Source organism: Conger conger, chromosome 13, assembly GCF_963514075.1.
Source record: "Conger conger chromosome 13, fConCon1.1, whole genome shotgun sequence".
Classification (NCBI taxonomy): domain Eukaryota; kingdom Metazoa; phylum Chordata; class Actinopteri; order Anguilliformes; family Congridae; genus Conger; species Conger conger.
The window spans coordinates 24,957,763-24,977,778 of NC_083772.1; the positions used below are offsets into that span (position 1 = coordinate 24,957,763).

At 50.7% G+C, this 20,016-nt stretch overlaps 1 protein-coding gene across 5 annotated transcripts in view; it reads left to right on the forward strand.

The window, feature by feature from the left end:
* dync2h1 (dynein cytoplasmic 2 heavy chain 1) overlaps window positions 1-20,016 on the forward strand; it is a 169,881-nt gene that overhangs the window by 89,780 nt on the left and 60,085 nt on the right. For all 5 annotated transcript variants that reach the window (XM_061216771.1, XM_061216770.1, XM_061216768.1 and 2 more), the window contains exons 72-78: window positions 2,793-2,858; window positions 3,180-3,230; window positions 3,360-3,437; window positions 4,471-4,602; window positions 5,308-5,380; window positions 18,161-18,321; window positions 18,902-19,027. In XM_061216771.1, coding sequence (XP_061072755.1) covers window positions 2,793-2,858; window positions 3,180-3,230; window positions 3,360-3,437; window positions 4,471-4,602; window positions 5,308-5,380; window positions 18,161-18,321; window positions 18,902-19,027 — 687 coding nt within the window. The remainder of the gene's footprint in view (window positions 1-2,792; window positions 2,859-3,179; window positions 3,231-3,359; window positions 3,438-4,470; window positions 4,603-5,307; window positions 5,381-18,160; window positions 18,322-18,901; window positions 19,028-20,016) is intronic.

The window sequence follows — 20,016 nt, forward strand, 5'->3', positions numbered from 1 at the left end:
CCCCGCCAGGACCCGGGGCTGCCTGCCGCTGTGCCTGATCGGAATGCTGGCCCCCGTCTCCCCGATTAGCCGTTCCCTCTAATCCCTCCGCTTGGCTTCGTTTGGCTTCTTTCAAGTTTCAGCCATCCTCCCCCCCTGCTCATGAGCTCCCAAGTCCTTGTCTGCCTGTTCAACACCCACAATCCCCCCCATGAATTAGCAGGAAAGAGATGGAAAATCCACATCTCACATTCTTCTTTTTCCTTGGAAATGGGCTTCTCCAAGCCAGTTTGATTTGTACTATTGGCAGTAAAAATCTTTTTAAAGTTTCATTGGAAACCAGGGGTGAGATGATCAGATTTACTCAGTTGTAAAGTTCTTGTAAAGTTCAATCAATCTTAAGTGATAAATTGGGTGCTGAAAACAGATTTCAGAGTAAATTGCACATCGTCCGCAATGGAAGTGCACTACAAAAACCAAAATGGTTTTACTATTTCTTGCTAAGTAAGAGAACGATATTGCCGGAGGGGAGATAGTTTAACTAATTTCAAGATTTGCCAGTGGGATAGAAAGATAGAAAGGAAAATTTACTTAAAAATTAACAAGCAAATATTTTCTACTTGAGAGAAATAATAAGATTTGAAGTCTTACTTTAAGTCTAAGATGAAAAGATTTTTTTTTTTCCGCAGTGTCTAGTTTTTTTCGGGTCTTCTCCCTCGGGGTAGGGTCCAGAACCCATTGTGTCTGGCGGCGGTTTAAAAGCATGGGCGCAGACGGGCCGTTTCACAGCAAGGTCGCGTGCAGACATTCTCCATCACTGTGATTGCCCGTTTTCCCATGGGCGCCCCCGAGAGACCGGCCCGGCGATCTCTCCGCGGCGGCGACAGGCTCCTGTGATTGAGCGTCTCGGTCGCGCCCGTCACGCTGCGTTTCAGCCCCTCCAAGGCCGCCGTGGGACCGCCGGTCCTCCTGAACCGCTTTCTGACACGCTGCGAAGAGCCTCCGCCCGCAGGATAAATGACAGGGAAGGGTTTGGCGGGCGATACTCCGGAGGTCAGGAGGCAAGAGGGTCCCTCTCAAGTTGCTTTTGACAGGTGGAAGATAGGGCGGCTAGAAGAAGATTGTTGCCAATTGTTGCTTTCAGTCCAAGGAATCCGCGAAGGCCTTGTTCGAAGGAAAATGTCCCTTTTCACGGCCCACAGTTCGAGAGGACCGGATTTGGGTCCTTCTGAGAGTTCTGAAACCTGTCACATGAAGTCAGACTGCATCCTCATCAGTTTCGCGGTTCCCTACTCTCTTAAAAAATGCATGACCCCCCTAATGAAAGTTTTTCCTCTCTCTTTGGTTCTGTCGTAGGTGAGGTCAGGAGTTAATGCAGATGCGGTTTGAATTATTTACGCCCCTAAAAGCCTCCAGGTTCCTGTCACCTGCTCCTGGAGGGTCGCAGTCCCAGAATGCACTGCCGCAGTCGCATGTCGGGAAGCAGGGGGCATTGCAGTAATGTGCTCCACGAGTGGCTGCCTCAAGCTCCAAGTGCGGTGAATGATTGGCCTCTCAGATTCCTCTGTTTCAGGCACGACTTCCTGTATCTTTCCATTCCTTCCTTTGGATCAAACCTATTGTGGGGAGAAATTTGAATGCTTCAAATGATGTGAATTGCAGAGCACTTTATTGTTCTGTACAGTATTTTTGAAAGTTGGACGATTGTGTGACCGTAGTATCACAGAAAGCCTGTCATTTTAAGTAAACATTATGTTCCGTGGTCTGTTTTTGGTTTTTATGAGGAATTTTAAACGGTCTTTCGTGATTCGAAAGCATCTGAAAAGGATTGAACTCTGACCAGATTCGTGGTGTGCTACTAGAACGTTTCCAAGGCGTATAAATATTTTCCTAAGATTGACTAAGACTGAGATGGGGAGAAAGGGATTTAATTTATTTTCTTCCTCCAAATGCCTCGGCCGCTTTCCAGAGCGAGATGTTTAGAGTGTGCAGGTGGGTTTCAGTCATGAAAATAAATGAGCCTGTTTCCCTCCCAAACACCGTCTGTCGGATCGCGCTGTGGGCTTCTCCTGTGTTGTTTCGGAGGGAAGCCGCCATCGTTAGCACCCCGCACCTGACTTCATTTGAGCTCAGCGATTGTGCGGCGTCGCGCGCAGATAAAGATCTTGATTAGCCGCTCTTGCGCCTATTGTGCTCTCCGGGCTAACCGTCTGCTTCCTCTCTCCGGGGGCCCTTCGTCCCCTCCCGCCCCTCGCGGAGCCCTTCCCCGGCTTTCGGTGAGAATAGCGGGCGCGCCGCACGCGCCCCGCGTTCCCCCTCCGTGCGTCTCCGTGTCCTGACGGATGCATCGGAGGCGAACGCGCGGCCAGATGTTCGGGGTCCTCCGTCGTGCTTAACGCGAGCGCCGGACCGCGCGCGGTTTAGAAACACCGCCGCCCTGATGTCAGACCCGTGTAGCTCCACCGCAGCGCCTGAGTTTGAGCTCCTCGAGCCGGGGGGACTTCGGGGGATTGGAGGACACCTGGGCGGTGCGTAGGGACCCGGACGTGGCCCTCCGGTGTAATTAAGACCCCCGCGCACGTCCCACAGATCACGGGGGCGTCAGGAGGGCGGCGACCCGGGAATCCCATCAGCCGGTACAAGGTGACCCCGTGACCCCCTGTCGCCGAAGACAAGACAACATCAGCCCCCCTCCCCCCCCCCGCCCCACACGAAGGGGCTCTGAGGTCACCGCTTCCCCAGGGTGAAGCCCTACGCTCTGAAGGCTCCCATTGATCTGGGCTTTAAGGCTGTTTCTCCTGCTTCCTCCTCAGGCCGACCGCCTCATGTTTGCCCTGCACTTTGTCAAGGGGATGCATCCGGAACTCTTCCAGGAGAATGTGAGTACACATGTGTTGGGGCCCGGGGGGTGGGGGGGTGGGTGGCGTGGGTTGAGGGGCATTAGTTATTGTTGTCACATTCGATCGGTTGCCCCTGAATTCTCCTAGGTTTTTCTCCACTGTTAGGTTACTGTTTGTTCACCTGTGCCTTTTTCAGTGCTTATAATTGCAGTCTGCTTTCTTGCTGGGTTCCCGGTAATTGGATGTTTTTTAGGGAAACAAATGAGACCGCATCCTTGCACGAGGTGATGAACTTAGCTGAAACCACTTCACCACCGTGGACTGTTTTAAGATAAAACATTTTTGTTGTTTTCTTTGCAGGAGTGGGATGCGTTCACCGGGCTCATCGTGGGAGACATGGTCAGGAAGACGGTGTGTGACCGACAGTGCTTCATGACCTCTGTTTATCTTGTGTACTGTGGCTGACCGCTGCGGGATATGCCCGCGGTCTCCGGGGAAACGGCCGGGTGTCATCCCCCTGCCTGTCTTTCTCTCCTGCAGGATCCTCAGCAGTCCTCCAGAGAGCAGGTCCCCTCCTGGATCGACCAGGAGAGACTGGGAGCCGTGGCCATGTTCAAGGTACCGCCCCGAGTGAACTCCCCATGATTTACACAGCGCTGTCACTGGTCTGTGTCTCGCCCTGTGTGTGACTGGAACTGGGTTCTGCTACTGTGGTCTGTGTCTCTTCCTGTGTGTGACTGGGACTGGGTTCTGCTACTGTGGTCTGTGTCTCTTCCTGTGTGTGACTGGGACTGGGTTCTGTCACTGGTCTGTGTCTCACCCTGTGTGTGACTGGGACTGGGTTCTGTCACTGGTCTGTGTCTCACCCTGTGTGTGACTGGGACTGGGTTCTGTCACTGTGGTCTGTGTCTCGCCCTGTGTGTGACTGGGACTGGGTTCTGCTACTGTGGTCTGTGCCTCTTCCTGTGTGTGACTGGGACTGGGTTCTGTCACTGGTCTGTGTCTCTTTCTGTGTGTGACTGGGACAGGGCCTCTGCCTCTGTTGTGCTGGGCGGGGAGGCCCCAGCACAGCACCCAGTGAATACCCATGAGTCTCTGTGCTTACAGTAGCGCGTGTGCATCCTCAGCCCCATGCATGGGTAATTTTCCGCTGTTGCCAAATAGAGTTGCTTTCTACAGTACAGTACTTAGTGTTTATTTCCTTAGCAAATGTTTTTATCCAGAGCAACTTGCATATCTTTAATTTCTACTCTATCCACGGTTACAGCTGGATATTTACAGAGGCAATTCCAGTTAAGTGCTTTGCTTCAGGCTGCATGGGCGGTGACCCACTTCGGGTTTTAACCTGAAGCTCTGCGATTAGGAGCCGGCTCCTCGCACCGCCGCGTCCGCGGAAGCGCTATCGGAGCGCAGCGGCGTTTCTGAGAGAGGCCCGTGTCCGTTCCCTCGCTCCGGCGGAGTGCGGGAAACCAGCGGCGCGCCAGGACGACTTTTCCCCAAACGCGTCGCTCCCCGTCCCGACTGCCGTTTGGGGCGGGGCTCTGCGTCTCCCCGTGACGGCGCGCTGACCGATGAGCTCCCGTTCGTGCCCCCTCAACGCTCCCTCTCCTGTTTAATTGCTCTTTTTGAGGAAAACGAACCTGTTTTGCAGAACACGTTTCCGGCGCTGTGCCAGGCCCTGTGTCTGGGGGACTCGGACCTCTGGCTCTCGTTCTCACGGAGCTCCAGCTGCGAGCAGGAATTCCCCCCCTCCATCGCCAAGAAGGTCTCTCTGTTCCAGCAGGTGAGCTGTCCGTCATCCCCAAGGACCTGCATATCTTAGCTTTTTAGTATTATTGTATCTGTGTTGTGCTGCTGGATGTTAACTGTTAACTGAAGTGACAAGTTTAAAGCCTTGCTATTGGCTGTGCCTCACCTAACAATAGTACCTGCAGTCCTGGCCACCAGCGAAGTTAACCTCTCCTGCTATTCTTGTGCACCGTGGGGAGAGGTGTGTGTTCACACTAATGATACTGGGTTGAGATCGAAGCCCTCAGACTTGACCAGTGTGACTGAAAGATTACAAAGTCGACCCAGAGTGCTCTTCTCCATCTGTGTGGGGCCTCCATCCTTTTCTCATCCACCCATCTCCCCAGTGGTGAGCTCCTCTCCCAGTGCAGTGAGAGAGGAGCTATGGCCTTCTGGAGTCGTGGTGCATTCTGCTACGCTCAGGCTACTGAATTAAACAGGACAGCCTGTTAGGCTTGACTGGCCTTGGGTGATTGTAATGGTAAGCAGTCCTGCGGTGTTAGATATTAAAATGTATCACAGGCATGTACCAGCCTGCCCAGCACTGTTTGAGGAGCAAGTGCTGGATGCACCTCACACGCCCCCACCCTCCTCCACCCGCGTGTCTCACCCCCCTCCGTCTCCCTCTCTCCCCCACACGCCCCCACCCTCCTCCACCCGAGTGTCTCACCCCTCCTCCGTCTCCCTCTCTCCTCTAAAGGTGCTGGTGGTGCAGGCCATCCGGCCAGACAGACTTCAAAGCGCCATGGCTTTCTTTGCATCACAGGCGCTGGGTGAGTCCTCCTTTTTCCCTTCTTCTGACTGTCATCTCTCTCTATCTCTCTCTCTCTCTCTCTCTCTCTCTCTCTCTCTCTGGGGGATTTGCAGTCCCCCCCCGGCGTTCCCTGAGTTGTGAGAGCCCCCATTTCCGCACACAGGAGCGACTGATTTTCACCTCCTCCTGATCCCAGGAGCACACGCACTCGTGCCTCCTCAACGCCCAGAAACACGGATGAGCTCACAGCTGCGCATAAGAGCCCCGGGTTACCCGCCTGCTTCCTTAACCCATTATGCACTCAGGCACCCTATAGAAAACCCATAGAAAGGCAGAGGAATCACAGTGCATTTCAAGTGTCTTGAAAAACGCTCATATGATCAAATACAACGCTGGCGTCGCATCCGTCTGTTAAGGGCCCTGTTTCGGCCCTTTTTACTTGTAGTTGAAATTAATAAAAAGACTAGATTCTTTTTGATGTGTTCCCTCCCGCCGTTTCACTCCCAAAAAACCCTGCTTCGTGGATTTGGGCAGCAGTGAGTGGCTTCTGCGTTAGCGGCTCACATATTCAGACGGTGACACTGTAGCAGGCCTTCTTTTTAAAGCTTACAAAATATTTTTTTTCCTTTTCACTACACTTCAGAGACTTGGAACAGAAGTCCCGCCCGTGCCCATCCATAAATAATATGTGGAACTAAGGCGGCTCTTGGACACGGCCATGTTTGGTGCAGTTTGGTGCATCAGTTATGAGTTGGGAGGACTTGGTGAGGCTTTTTTTGGGAAGTAGAGGGGGTGAGGAAAGAGCCGCTTGGCCCCCGTTTAGCCAAGTCACTCGGCCGGTCATAAATCCTCCCCTGCAACAACACCCCGTTGACAATTAGTGCTGATTTATGCATCAGGCTACTTGTTACAAGGAGGACTAAATTAAAAAGCAAATAAACAAATGGTGTGGAGCTCACTGCTATTGATTCTGGCCCCAGTGATTCAGCTTTACCTGGAAACCTGGCAACCCATCCCCTGTCTACATTGATCACTGTCACTACACACACACACACATACGCACACACACACACACACATACACACACCCAAACTCACACACACAAACACACACACACACACACATACACACACACACACACTCACACTGTAGCACTGTCACTGTACACACACACATACACACACACACACACACACATACACACACACTGTAGCACTGTCACTGTACACACAGACACACACACACACACACACACACACACTCACACTGTAGCACTGTCACTGTACACACACACATACACACACACACACACACATACACACACACTGTAGCACTGTCACTGTACACACAGACACACACACACATACACACACACATACATACACATACACACACACACACACACTGTAGCACTATCACTGTACACACAGACACACACACACACACATACACACACACACACACACACTGTAGCACTGTCACTGTACACACACACACACACACTGTAGCACTGTCACTATACACACACACACACACTGTAGCACTGTCACTATATACACACACACGCATGCACTGTACCTTCCTCCACACAACCTATAGACAGAACACAGGCAGACACACACACTATACGCTATACCATCATCACACTGTGCACAACACAGTGATGTCCCTGATGCAGTCACCCTTCATACACTGTCCTCCCCCTCACACACAATTGGTCTCCACAACGTTCTCCTTTCTCACTTTTTAAACATCATTACTTACAGCACTCTTACATCTACCTTCAACAAACTACCCAGCATTCAAACACACAGTGGCCACCACAGTAAAAGAAACACCACGAGGTCGTGTGCTTTTCTCAAGGTCAGCGGCCATTTTGATTCCAGGCTCAATTAGCCGTGGTCTGCGCTACGTGAGGCCCTGACGGCGGATGCCGAAACATAAAGCGGGGCGTATCGGTCGTTGAGCGCAGAGGTGATGACGAACGCGGGGTGGAAGGGAGGGAGAGCCAGGCGGCGGGGGCGTGGAGCTCAGATGGGGGCTGAGATTACCCAGCCCAGACGCCGGGCTGCCCTCAGCGCCGGGCCTTTCAGCTGCGCTTCAGGTCCGGGGCCCAAACAAAGCGCCGGGGGGAAAAGGCCCGTGATTAATGGAACATACAAAAGAAGCATTGGAAGTATGTAAAGATGATTAATCGGCGGTCATTACTCTTCGTTTGGCCGGCCCGTGAAAGGGAGGGTAAGTGAACCCGATTGGACAATTAGCCCTTTGAAAGGAGCGCGCATCGCCGCGAAGCAGATAATCGCCCCCCTCCCCGGGACGGCCCGTTTTTCCTCCGTGCCGGGGTGCATTGTGGGTAATCTGAGTCACCGCGGACTGCCGTGTGGGTGATTTACAGTGAGGCTGTGGAGTTAAATGGAGTTTTTGTGCCGTGTTAGGATCCAGGACATGCCTGCTGTGTCTTGGTGAGAAAGTGAGAACTTCAAAAGCGGTTACTGGCAGGAAAGTCACAACAGAGCGCTCAGCTGAAGCCATGTTTCCACACACACACACACACACACACACACCACATAACGTGACTACAGATGGACTTCTTTTGCTCAGTTGTTGCTTCTCATTCATTCTTTTTTTTTTTGCTCTGGAAGGCAACCGAATGGTGCATATTTTCAGCTTTTCTAACTTTTATACGACTGGCTCAAACCCAATCCTTAGATTAACTGCTGCCTGAACTTCTTATATTTATTTTCCAAGGCAGACATTTGTAGATACCAAAGAGTATAATTCTTCTCTGACCTGGAACATGTTTCAACATCTGTCTCTGCCCTTTGCCCTGAATTAGCACATGAGCACATCTGTCTCAGCCCTTTGCCCTGAATTAGCACATGCGCAATCCGTCTCAGCCCTTTGCACCGAATTTGAATTAACTTCCCTCCCAATAAAGCTGTGTTCGGTACGAAGACGTGAAGCTTTGTTAAGCGGTGTGTTCGGTTCAGGGCTGTGTTCAGTACTGAGATTGGGAATATCTGAGTGGTGAAGTGTAAACTAGCCTGTGGTGCAGAAGCTTTGTTTACCGGCAGCTCAGCCAGCGAAATATGAGCAGAGACGCGTGGTTCGTTTCAGAGAGCGTGTTTCCCCGACAACAGCTGACCCCGGAGTCGCCCAGTGCCTTAGACACGGCTCCTGTTCCCTCAACTTACACCTGTGACACGCTCCTCTTTCACTTCTCACTGCTTCTCTGTCACAAAAAGTGTTTCGGATATAAAACCCTGCCTTTTATCTCTCAGGCCCTTCTAAAATTGGAGATCGCATTCCCAAACCTGGATGGTAGCCATGTTCTTGTTCATTGTTTTAGTGTGTGTGTGTGTGTGTGTGTGTGTGTATGTGTGTGTGTGGAGGGGGCAGGAATGAGGAAGGTTTGAATGTCTTGTAAAAGAGATTACATTTTTTTTTGTTGTATTTTTCCTTTATTTGGAGCTCTTTATCCCTCTGAAACAAGCTATCAAGCATTATGTGTTTTCTCAGACCTCTTGGTTAACAGTGCTAGTTCTTAGCTTGCCTAATCCTGATTTGGGTTTATTATCAGAACCAACTGAATGAATTCAGTAGCATTTCCCCCTGGCTGACATAGAATCCCTTTGTCTCACCGTAAAAAAGGGAATATTTGCACTAGGTTTTGAAAAATGGAATGCAAATGTTACTTAATGCCTGATTTGTTGCATTGGGGTTTCAGGTAGTATGCCTGCAATCTTAATATTGTCATTAGTGTTTCTGTGAATGTAAGCAGGCTTGTGTCCAAAGGGACTAGGCCTATCTAGAACTCATATTGCTTGTAGAATTGCACATTATTCAGTTTGTGTGTGTGTGTGTATATATATATATGGAATTGAGCCTGCAGTGTCAGTAGATATAATACTTTATATCCTGATATTTTAATCTGGGACTACAACAGTCACCGGGACAATGCCTTGCTGTCATACAGTAGCAACTGTTGTTAGTGTATTTACATTTCTGTTGTCAGTGTTGTATGTCAATATCATAGAACATGATCAGTTAGAAACATGACGGCAGGATAATTTGTCAGATGCCCTTGTACTGCAGCAGATGTCCGACATCAAAACTGACATGCTGTTCTGCGGGAGTGTTTGTTTTAGCTCCTGCTTTAGTCCAACGCTGGCTCGGCTGTCTCCCAGTGATAACAGTGATGCTGCAATTCTGGCCTGAGGCTGCAAAGTTACTTTCAGCTGATATTGTTCATGTAATGAGTGTCTGCATGCCTGTATTTTATGTGCGTGTACGGTTATGTGTGTGTTTATGTGTGTATGTATATGTGTGTGTGTGCGCGCATGCTTGTGTGTGTACGCTTGTGTATGTTTGTGTGTGTGTGTATGTGTGCATGTGCTTGTGTGTGTAGGGTTGTGCGTGTGTTTGTGTGTGTGTGTGTGTGTGTGTATGTGTGCATGTGCTTGTGCATGTAGGGTTGTGTATGTTTGTATGTGTGTGTGTATGTGTGCATGTGCTTGTGCGTGTAGGGTTGTGTATGTTTGTATGTGTGTGTGTATGTGTGCATGTGCTTGTGCGTGTAGGGTTGTGTATGTTTGTATGTGTGTGTGTATGTGTGCATGTGCTTGTGCGTGTAGGGTTGTGCGTGTGTTTGTGTATGTATGCACGCGCTTGTGTGTGTACGCTTGTGTATATTTGTGTGTGTATGCGTGTGCGTTCGTGCATGCCTGTATTTTGTGTGCGTGTACTGTTGTGTGTGTGTTTGTGTGTGTGTGTGTGTGTGTGTGTGTGTGTATGCGTGTGCGTTCGTGCATGCCTGTTTTTTGTGTGCGTGTACTGTTGTGTGAGTGTTTGTGTGTGCGTGTGTGTGTGTGTGTGTGTATGCGTGTGCCTTCGTGCATGCCTGTGTTGGCGTGTGCGTGTTTTTGTCAGATAGCGTGACAGTCAAGGTGACCAGCTCTTGAGGTCCAGAGTCAAATCAATGTGATTCTCCCTGCCTGCTCACCCTGATCTGCACAGAACAGACCTCCTCTCCAGTGAACGGCTGTGTTTATCTGTCTCAGATACATCTGTCCTGTCCCATCACATCTGCATGCAGGAGCAGAGCCGACCAGACAGCCTATCCCCAAACTTAAGAAGCACGTTTCCCCACTCAAGTGCTGACAGAATAGTTAGTTTTGCCTGGGGCACTCAGTCAGAGAACTGTTTAGCTTTTGACTGTAGAGTGAATGACCGCAAACCTGATTTGACTTGACAGACACACTGACACACGCACAAACACACACACACGCACACGCACACAAACACAAACACACAGACACACACACACACACACAGACTTACGCGTACACACGCACGCACACAGGAACAGAGTTGTTTAGGAAACCGATTTTTGAAAGGAAGTCTGCGGTAAGGATTGTGCATTTCTTTCGACCTCACTGTTCAGTTTTCCTCAGCGCAGGGTTTACTCCAGAGAGAGCCGTGGGCTGAGAGCGGGATTCCTCTGTCCGCATTCATTACCCGCAGCAGGGAATGCTGGGAAAAGACAGCGTGATGGAGCCTGGCGCACAGGGGCCCTGTGTTCCTCCAGGCTTCCAGTTGAAAGCGGTGGTTTGCTGCTCTGCCAGTGCATAAGTAGCAGCTTTCTCAGGCTTTCTGCAGAGCCTGTAAATACGGCTGGCTAATGAGCGGGGAGCACGGTGGTTATTTTAATAAAGTCAGCCCGCGCTGACTGACAGCTTTAAGCCGCTCGGCCGCCTTTACCTTCCGTCTCCTCGCGCGCTGCTCTGCCGGTTTCCCCCCCGTCGCGTCCCCCAGGAAAACCGCCTGTCCTGTGACCTCTGAACCTGGGGTCGTGCCCTTTGCCTGCCTACCACCTGCCCCCTCCGCGCCCAATGCAGGACGCTACGACCCGCTAGGGTAACTGGGCCACCCTGTGACCCTCTGAGTTACCATTACATTTGCATTTATTGGGCTTTACAGTACTTGACTTACATTCTTATCTTAACAGGCATTCTTATCACCACTTTCTTACACAACTGTCGTGTATCTATGTATCTATTTATACAGCCGGATATATTCTGAAGCAGGTTGCTGGACGGCAGTGCACTACCTGGGAATCCAATCTGCAACCTTCAGGTCAAAAGCCCAGTGCCCTACCCATAATCCTCCACGCCTTACCCATCACACCCTGTGCCGGAGCAATGGCGACGCTGTTAGCGGCGCAGGATTAACAGGCCCTGTTGTTTTTTAGCGGCGTCTGAACCCGTGACCTCAGGTTTGGGTTCTGCCGGCCCTCAGCACAGAGCCCTGCTTGCTGCCCGCCGCGGAGCCTCCTCGTAGGTCACGCCCGTCTCTGAGGTGACGAGCACAGAGTCGCGTTCCCCGTCCCCCCCCTGCGTCCCCTCCGCACCGCGCTAACCCCACGGCCTCTCCCAGTGTAATCAAACCGGGTGTGTCCAAGCTCCCGCAAATGAGCACGTACCCATGAATAATTGCTGTTCCTTTTCTTTTTTTGGGGCGAAACGGCCATCGGTGTCTGCCACCGCAATTTTTCCTTTTGCATGTTCTCTGTAGCGACGACTGCGCTCCCTGTAATTGACTATTGATCTCGGGGTCCAAAGACGGACACCACCAGGCTGCTGAATCACTCAACTTACTTCTGGAGTCGCCAACTGCCATTTCTCCTCAAAACAGCGCGATGAGCTTCTCTTTTCCACATTCTCCTGTTTGTATAAATAGATGTGATGCGTTAGATTCTTTCCACAGACCCCCCCCCCTCCCTGATATTAGATCGCAGAGTCACCTGGAACGGTTGGGCCGATTCTTCTCTTTTGGAAAAGTGGTTGTCTGAGCCACCGTCTAATAAATGGCTTCGGAGGTAAGCGCCGGACTTAGGGAAAGGAATGTTCCTGCCTGAGTGAGAGGGGAAAATGATTTAAGGAATGAGAGAGCGATGAATGTCATTGCTGTGGCGGAGTTTTGCATACTTGTCGTGTCTGTTCGGTTTCCAGGAAGCTTGGGTTACGGTGGACGTGCCAAGCAAATATGAGTGGAGAAAACTGCCAGTGTGCTAGTGCTCACTGTTTCTCACAGCTCACAGGTCCTGTCTCCGTGTTCAGGGTCATAGTGTAGCTGCAGCAGCCTCACCGAAATGGATTTATATAGCGCCTTTATCCAAAGCGCTGTACAATTGATGCTTCTCTTTCACCCATTCATACACACACTGACACACCAACTGTGACTAGCAGCCATGCAAGGCACCGACCAGCTCGTCAGGAGCATTTAGGGGTTAGGCGTCTTGCTCAGGGACATTTCGACACGCCCAGGGTGGGAATCGAACCGGCAACCCTCCGACTGCCAGACGACGGCTCTTACAGCCTGATCCAATGTCGCCTCGGTTCATCTTCTCCCCTTTGTGCTTCACTTTCACTCCACAGCTGAAAACTCTACACACACAACACAATAAGGCCGTATAAAGCACCTTAAATGTTATTAACCGGGTATCGACATCTCCGAGCAACATTTGAAACAATAATCCAGCTTGAGCGGGTGTGATTTATCGCGCACTTGGTTACAATCCCCATGAATCACAGAACAAGCTCTGCGATTATGGAGGCAGTGAGGTGCTTGTGATGAGTTTCAGCCGAACACACCGATCACACACAAGGGCTGGCTGTGAGTGGGTGTAATGTGATGCGACAGACACCTAAAGCGCAGTGTTTGTGACAGGGTGAAGGGTGGGGTCAGAGCCAGACACATTCCCCCAGCCTGTCTGTGGGCTGTGTGCCGTTAATGAGCAGGCTCCGCTTCCCCGAGAAAAGCCCTCCGCACAACACTGAGTGTGACAGCACCACCTCCTCCCAGCTTACCCTGTGTTAGAGAGAAGGAGAGAAGACACATGCAGGCGTATACACACACCACACACACTCATGCACACTCACACACACGCACGCACACACACACACACACTCATGCACACTCACTCACACTCACACACACACCCACACACACCCACACACACTCACACGTGCCCACACACACATCACACGCACACACACACACACATACACACACTCACACACACACATCACAAGCACACACATACACACACTCACATACACTCACTCACACTCACACACACACCCACACACACTCACACGTGCCCACACACATACATACACACGCACGCACACAAACACACACACATGCACGCATATACACACAGACACCACCCGCACCTACACATACTTGCACACACACATACACGGTCGCACACACACACCACCCACACCTACACACGCTCACACACGTACATACACACACACACACACTCACACACTCACACACACACACACACACACACACACATACGCACACATACACACACACACACACTCACACACACACACACACACACACACACACACACACACACACTCACACTGCAGAGCAGAACCGGCAGAGCTAGGTTAACAGCAGGGGCTCTGCTGAAACGCCAGCAACAGGAAATATCAAGCTCAGCAGAAACGTGGCGGATCTGTATCCTTCCCCCGGTCATCTCTGCTCATCCTCTCCTTGAGTGGGGTCAGCATGCCAGGGCAGAACAGCCAGGCTGGAGAGACAGGCAGGTGTGTGCAGTGCCCTCATACCCCAGGCAGGCGGCGCTGCCCCTTCTGACACCATTGGCCTGCCTCAAAATGGCCGTTCATTCACAATTTTCACATCATATCCCATGAGGCCAATCATTCAGCGTATGGCTATGTTTTAAATGCATGTAGGACACAGGGCAGACTGACCCTTAAGTTCCCCCTAGAGCAGACAGGGCTCTTCATCCTAACTTCAAGAGTCTTCTGTCCCTTTAGTAATTAATTTAAGGCTTTCATTTAAAAATGTTTTAAAAATCCTCTGAGGTACCCTTTAAAGTCCACCGCATTAGAGAAGCGTGTCCGCGGCAACTGAGGAACTCCACGGAACGGCGGCCAATCGCAGCATGCGGACGAAAGAGCCAATGACTGCCTTCCGCTGCCGTACCCCCGGCGGCTTGGGGTTCGGCGGACCGGAACGACCCGACACGTCCTGCCCGGGGCGGCTCGGAGCGCCCTATCTCACCCCATCAGCCTGCCGGTTCGGCCCGACCAAAGTCAGCCCGAACAGCGGGGCTTAGCGCGCGTCGCCGGGGCGATTAGAGCGCGTCGCCGGGGCGATGGGAGCGCGCGGCCTGGCCCGGCCGCTCTATGCTAATGAGCGCGGCTGCCTGTGCTTTAATCGGCTTACGCGCGCTAATCTCCGGGTTCCCGCGGTCCCCCCGTCTGGCACAGGACCGGCCGCGCGGTCCAGCTGGGCCGGAGCGCGGTTATCGGCGCACAGACCCCCTCGTCTCGTCCTCCGCTGCACAGAGACACAACGCAGAGGAGTTTAACTAAAGCGGCTCAGCCCGGGTGCCTGGGAACCGAACCTGCAACCTTCTGGTTGCTCGACCTTCGCACGGCTACACCGGGCTTGAGTTTTTTTTGGGGGGCTTCTCTGTGTTTTAAAGGCAGTTTACAGTCAAGTGACAGAGCATCGCTCGACTGAAATCGCGGAACCTTCATGAACGTTCTGTTGTCGCTCGACGGAGACGGTGTCCTTCGTCCTCGGCTAAAAATATGAGCGCACCGCAGTCGCCCAGAGTTTAAACCACAGGTCCCCACGACCAGTGGCATCCTCCACACATCCTCTGTCACTGCGCTGTAAACCGGCCCTTAGACACGCTGTGCGGTGACTTTGGCTGTTAGCTGACAGTGATCGGAGAAGCGTCATGGCCTCTCTCTCTCTCTTCGACTCGCTCACACGCGCACACGCGCGCACACAAAGGTACTGTTCAATAGCACGTAATTAAAAATGCCTTTATCCAATTGTCATCTCGGCGAGGATTATTAAAATGCCATAAAATGCCGCTGGCGCACTTTCTCATTCCGCCGATTGCCTTCATCAGTATGCAGGGACACAGAAGGCCTGAGCCGCGCATTCAGTCGTTTGCAAAAAGCAGGTACAACAGGCCAGGAGCTGAATAAAGCAGAAATACGGGGGAAGGGGGAGAAACACTAACTTTTCCTGGAAGGCAATAAGAAAGGGGACAAGAAAATACCACAGAAAAAAAAAATAGCGGGAAATAAGATCCAATACTGTTCAAATGATTCTACAGACGGCAGCTGTAACAATAGATGAATGATGCCTACAAGCTTAGACTGCTGTTTAAATCAATAGAGTGGGAATGGAGATAGAGGCTATAGAGAGGCAGAATAGTCCGGTCTCCTTCAGGCGTCTTTAATGAAGAGTGCTGTGGTTTATTTTATCATCATATGCAGTGGACCAACCAAAGAGCATCATCGAAACAAAAGTTTTTACAAGTACTGCCCCCAGTGGCCTCCCTTCCAACTCCTGTGATGTGATATTTAGGCTGGTTAAGCGCTCCTCTGCTGTAGCTGTGTGACTCAGTGCGTGACTTGCGTAGCGGCGTGTTTTTCTGTGGTAATTGTTGCGAGTGTGTGGCGGTCGGTTGGTGCAGTATTCTTTAATGAAGTCCCAGGTGCCTCGCCGTGCTTCTCTGGAGCTGCGGCGGTGTTATGGAGAGCTCGGAAAAGCGTGGTGTGTACGCATCAGAACCGCCGGGGTGTAACACCTGCCCCGCCTCGCGCTGTTACACCTCGTAGAGCCCACTGTATACACACACACACTCTGTTACACCTCATAAAGCCCACTGTATACACACACACACACCCACACGCTGTTACACCTTGTAGAGCCCACTGTACACACACACACACACACACACACACACACACACACACGCACACTCTGTTACACCTCTGAGAGTCACGCTGTACACACACACTGTTACACCTCTGAGAGCCACGCTGTACACACACACACACACACACACACACGCACACTCTGTTACACCTCTGTGAGCCGCTCTGTATGCACACACTCACAGCCTTCACACTCCCTCTCTCTGCTCCTCATCCTCAGATGGTGAAAGATGCTGCTTTTTTTCTTGTATCCTTCAGTGTGTATTTATTCATTTCCTCCAAAATGCGATTCTCTTACTGTTGCTATGGAAATGCTGGGAAAAGGTCGCTGAAAGCATCGTTGCCACTCATAAGGCCAAAGTCTGCCTTCAGGACCAGAATGTGAATGGAATAAACGGCTTTAAACTACATTTTGTTTGTGTGTGTGTGCCTGTGTGCTTGTCTGTGTCTGTGCGTGTCTGCCTTTGTGTGTGCTTGTGTGTGTATGTGCTTGTGTGTGTGTCTGTTTGTCTCTGTGTGTGTGCCTGTGTATGTATGTGCTTGTGTGTGTGTTTGTGTCTGTGTGTCTGTATGTCTGTGTGTGTGTGTGTGTGTGTGCGCCTGTGTGCTTGTCTGTGTGTGTCTGCCTTTATGTGTGCTTGTGTGTGTATGTGCCTGCATGTGTCTGTGTGTGTATGTGCTTGTGTGTGTGTCTGTTTGTCTCTGTGTGTGTATGTGCTTGTGTGTGTGTTTGTGTGTGTGTGTGTGTGTGTGTGTGTGTGTGTGTGTGTGAGCGCCTGTGTGCATGCGTGCGCGTGTGCAGTGGTGTATATCAGTATATGTGTATGGTAATGAATCTAGCCGCTGAAAGATTTGTTTTTTGGAAAACACATTTAATTACTCTCAGTGAGGCCTGATTTCCATCTTAACAGTGCTCAGACAAAAGCTTTTCTCTCTCTCTCCCGTTTGCTTGGCTAATCAGTCTCTGTTACCCTTTGCTTTTCTAACACAGTATTTTCTTAATGGCGTGTACAGACTTGGGAAGATGTTCCTTGCATGATGAGAGGCTTGGATTTAGTGGGTATTGTGGTGTGGGTATTCATCATTATAGAAACTCGTAGTTTTTTTGTGAGCATGTCCAAATGAGCATAAAAAATACATAACCTATTGCAGGTTATGATGATAGCAGTGATATTGATTATTATTTATTATTCATGTAATGTTTGCATCATGCTTGCCTAAGTATGGGTTTTTGGCCAGAGTTTCACACCTCGGGATTGGATAAGCATGTTCACCTGATGCAGGGCTCCTGTTGTCTGTTTGATTGGAGGAAAGCCTGGTAGGGGTGGAGCCTTGAGGCGCTCTTGTCCGTTTCCCTCTCCATTAACCCTTTGAAGAGTTGTTAAATGGTTGGCATTTATGTAGCGCCTTTATCCAAAGTGCTGTACAATTAATGCTTCTCATTCACCCATTCATACGCACACTCGCACACCGATGGTGATTGGCTGCCATGCAAGGCACCAATCGGCTCTAGGTCATGTTTCTGTGAGCTGTAAACGTGTTTGTCTACTTTACAATGGAACATTTAAATTCAAAAAATAAAAACACATATTTCTGAAATGATAATACCATTTGGGCAGAAATTTTCTTTCTACATTCCACCCTGGCCTCTCCCCAGTCATAAGTACCTGTTTGGTGGTACCTTCCAGTCATACAGTATAAATGTCATTGAAAGACACTCAAATTGGAAAATTGTCGCCGCCAACAATTGAGTCTTTTTATTTTATAACCGCTCATTTTCAAACTTACACTTGTCAAATAGCCAGCTGTTAGGGATCAGCGCAACACTACGGACACCTGATCGGTTAGAGAATACTTCATGCAAATGAGCTGTACATATCTACACCTTCCACCCATAAATATATTTTCAGATTTGAATTGGAGCAGTGACTGCTCTGAATGCTCCCAGTGTGGCCCTCCTGAACCGTGAACCCTCTCTCTCCCCCGCTCCCCGCTCTTCTCCGCAGGCATGCGGGAGCTCTCCCCTCCCCCTCTCAACCTGCGGCGGCTTTTCCGCGAGACCCTGGAGACGGAGCCGGTCCTCATCATCATCTCCCCCGGAGCCGACCCGTCTCAGGAGCTGCTGGAGCTGGCCGGGGAGACCGCGGGCCGGGAGGGCTACCACGAGGTCTGCCCTCCGCCTCGCCCCTACACACACTGCTCCCCGTTACACTTAGCACTTAGCACTTAGCTTGCTCCCATAACAACCAACTAGGACTCGCAGATAATTAAGGAGGGCATTAAGCTCTCATTTCCCTTACTGAAGTAGTTGACTGGGCAGCAAAACAGTGGATTGAGTCTAAAAATAAACGGGCATTCCCTGTGACAAAAAGGCTGCTCAGCCTGTCACCTCCTTCTTCTACGGCTGTTGGTAGTGTTACTGCTTTTGCTGATAATACTGATATTCATGGGAAAGTGTTACTGGCAATGGTGGACTCTTGCGTTTACCATTTCCTGGTGTGGCTTGACCACTCAGGTTCTAATAAACTTACATATGCTGGAGAACATTCGATTTGCTGTTGTTTCTGTGGTGTAGATATTAGGTGAGAATCATGTCAGGATGCTATCAGGATGCTATCAGGATGCTTTCAAGGTGCTAACAGGGTGCTATCAGGATGCTATGAGGGTGCGAACAGGGTGCTATCAGGATGCGAGCAGGACGCTGTCTGGATGCTATCAGAGTTAATGGTGTCTCGTCCTTGCTGCAGGTGGCCATGGGCCAGGGCCAGGCAGACATTGCCGTTCAGACTCTGAGGGAGTGCGCTCGCAGCGGAGACTGGCTCTGCCTGAAGAACCTGCACCTGGTCACGGCCTGGCTCCCCCTGCTGGAGAAGGTGAGTCTGCTGCTCGGGTCCTGGAGCCACAGGGGTGGCAGGGTGTTTGGGTACTGGGTAGTGGGGCGTATGGGTACTGGGGTGAGAGCGTACTGAGGTACACGGGCACTGCACTGATAAAGAGTGTAGCTGTAAGCGGCTTCTGAAACTCCACAATTGTTCAGTTGAGTTTCAGGGTCGAAAATGGTGTGGTCCATGCCTTTGTTTCGAAAAGCTATTTTTGAACCGAAATACTGAAGGAAGCAGCAATCGTGATGTGCTGTATGGGGCCACAGTTGTAGCTGCCACTAGTATCTCAAAAATATGCAAATGTCCCAGCATGCATTACCGAGGAACAGCTGACCTGTTTTTATCATTTAAAAACCATTACTCATGAACATGCAAATCACGCTACATTCGTCCATGTGTCTCTCTCTCACAGGGAGCAGATTGTTCAATGGACTGAAAAGGTTTTTTGTTTTAAATCCCCTAAAATTATGGTGGATTAGCGGCCACCAATTTAAGGGTTTCTAAATGCTTCATTTGAACAGTATGGGATAATAAGGCCATTATGCATGCCAGTGTCTTAGAGAAATTCTGTGACTTTAGGGAATGTCTGTCACTATCAGGCAGGTCTGCATATTAAGTTGAATATATAAAATGTACATTATTAAGTTTAGTCTCCTTTTTACCGGAGCTTCATTGGCATATATAATCCATTCAGGGCAGGTACAGGCTAATACCCAGCTCCTCCGTACCCTCCCATAGAGATTGTGCCATTGAGAGGCGGTGTGACGGTGTCTGCCAGATGCTTTGTTGCGTGGTTGTGAAGGCGGGCGTGACTGGGAGAAGGCTGGTCGCCGCGCAGTCCGACATCTCAGCTCTGAGTGCGCTGTTCCTCCTACCTGCTCTCCTTCTGTGGAAACAGCCTGCAGGTGTACTCCCGGTTTAACTGAAGCTTATCGGATCTGACAGCGGGCCTCATGCTGGTTACATCGTTTGTCCCTGAG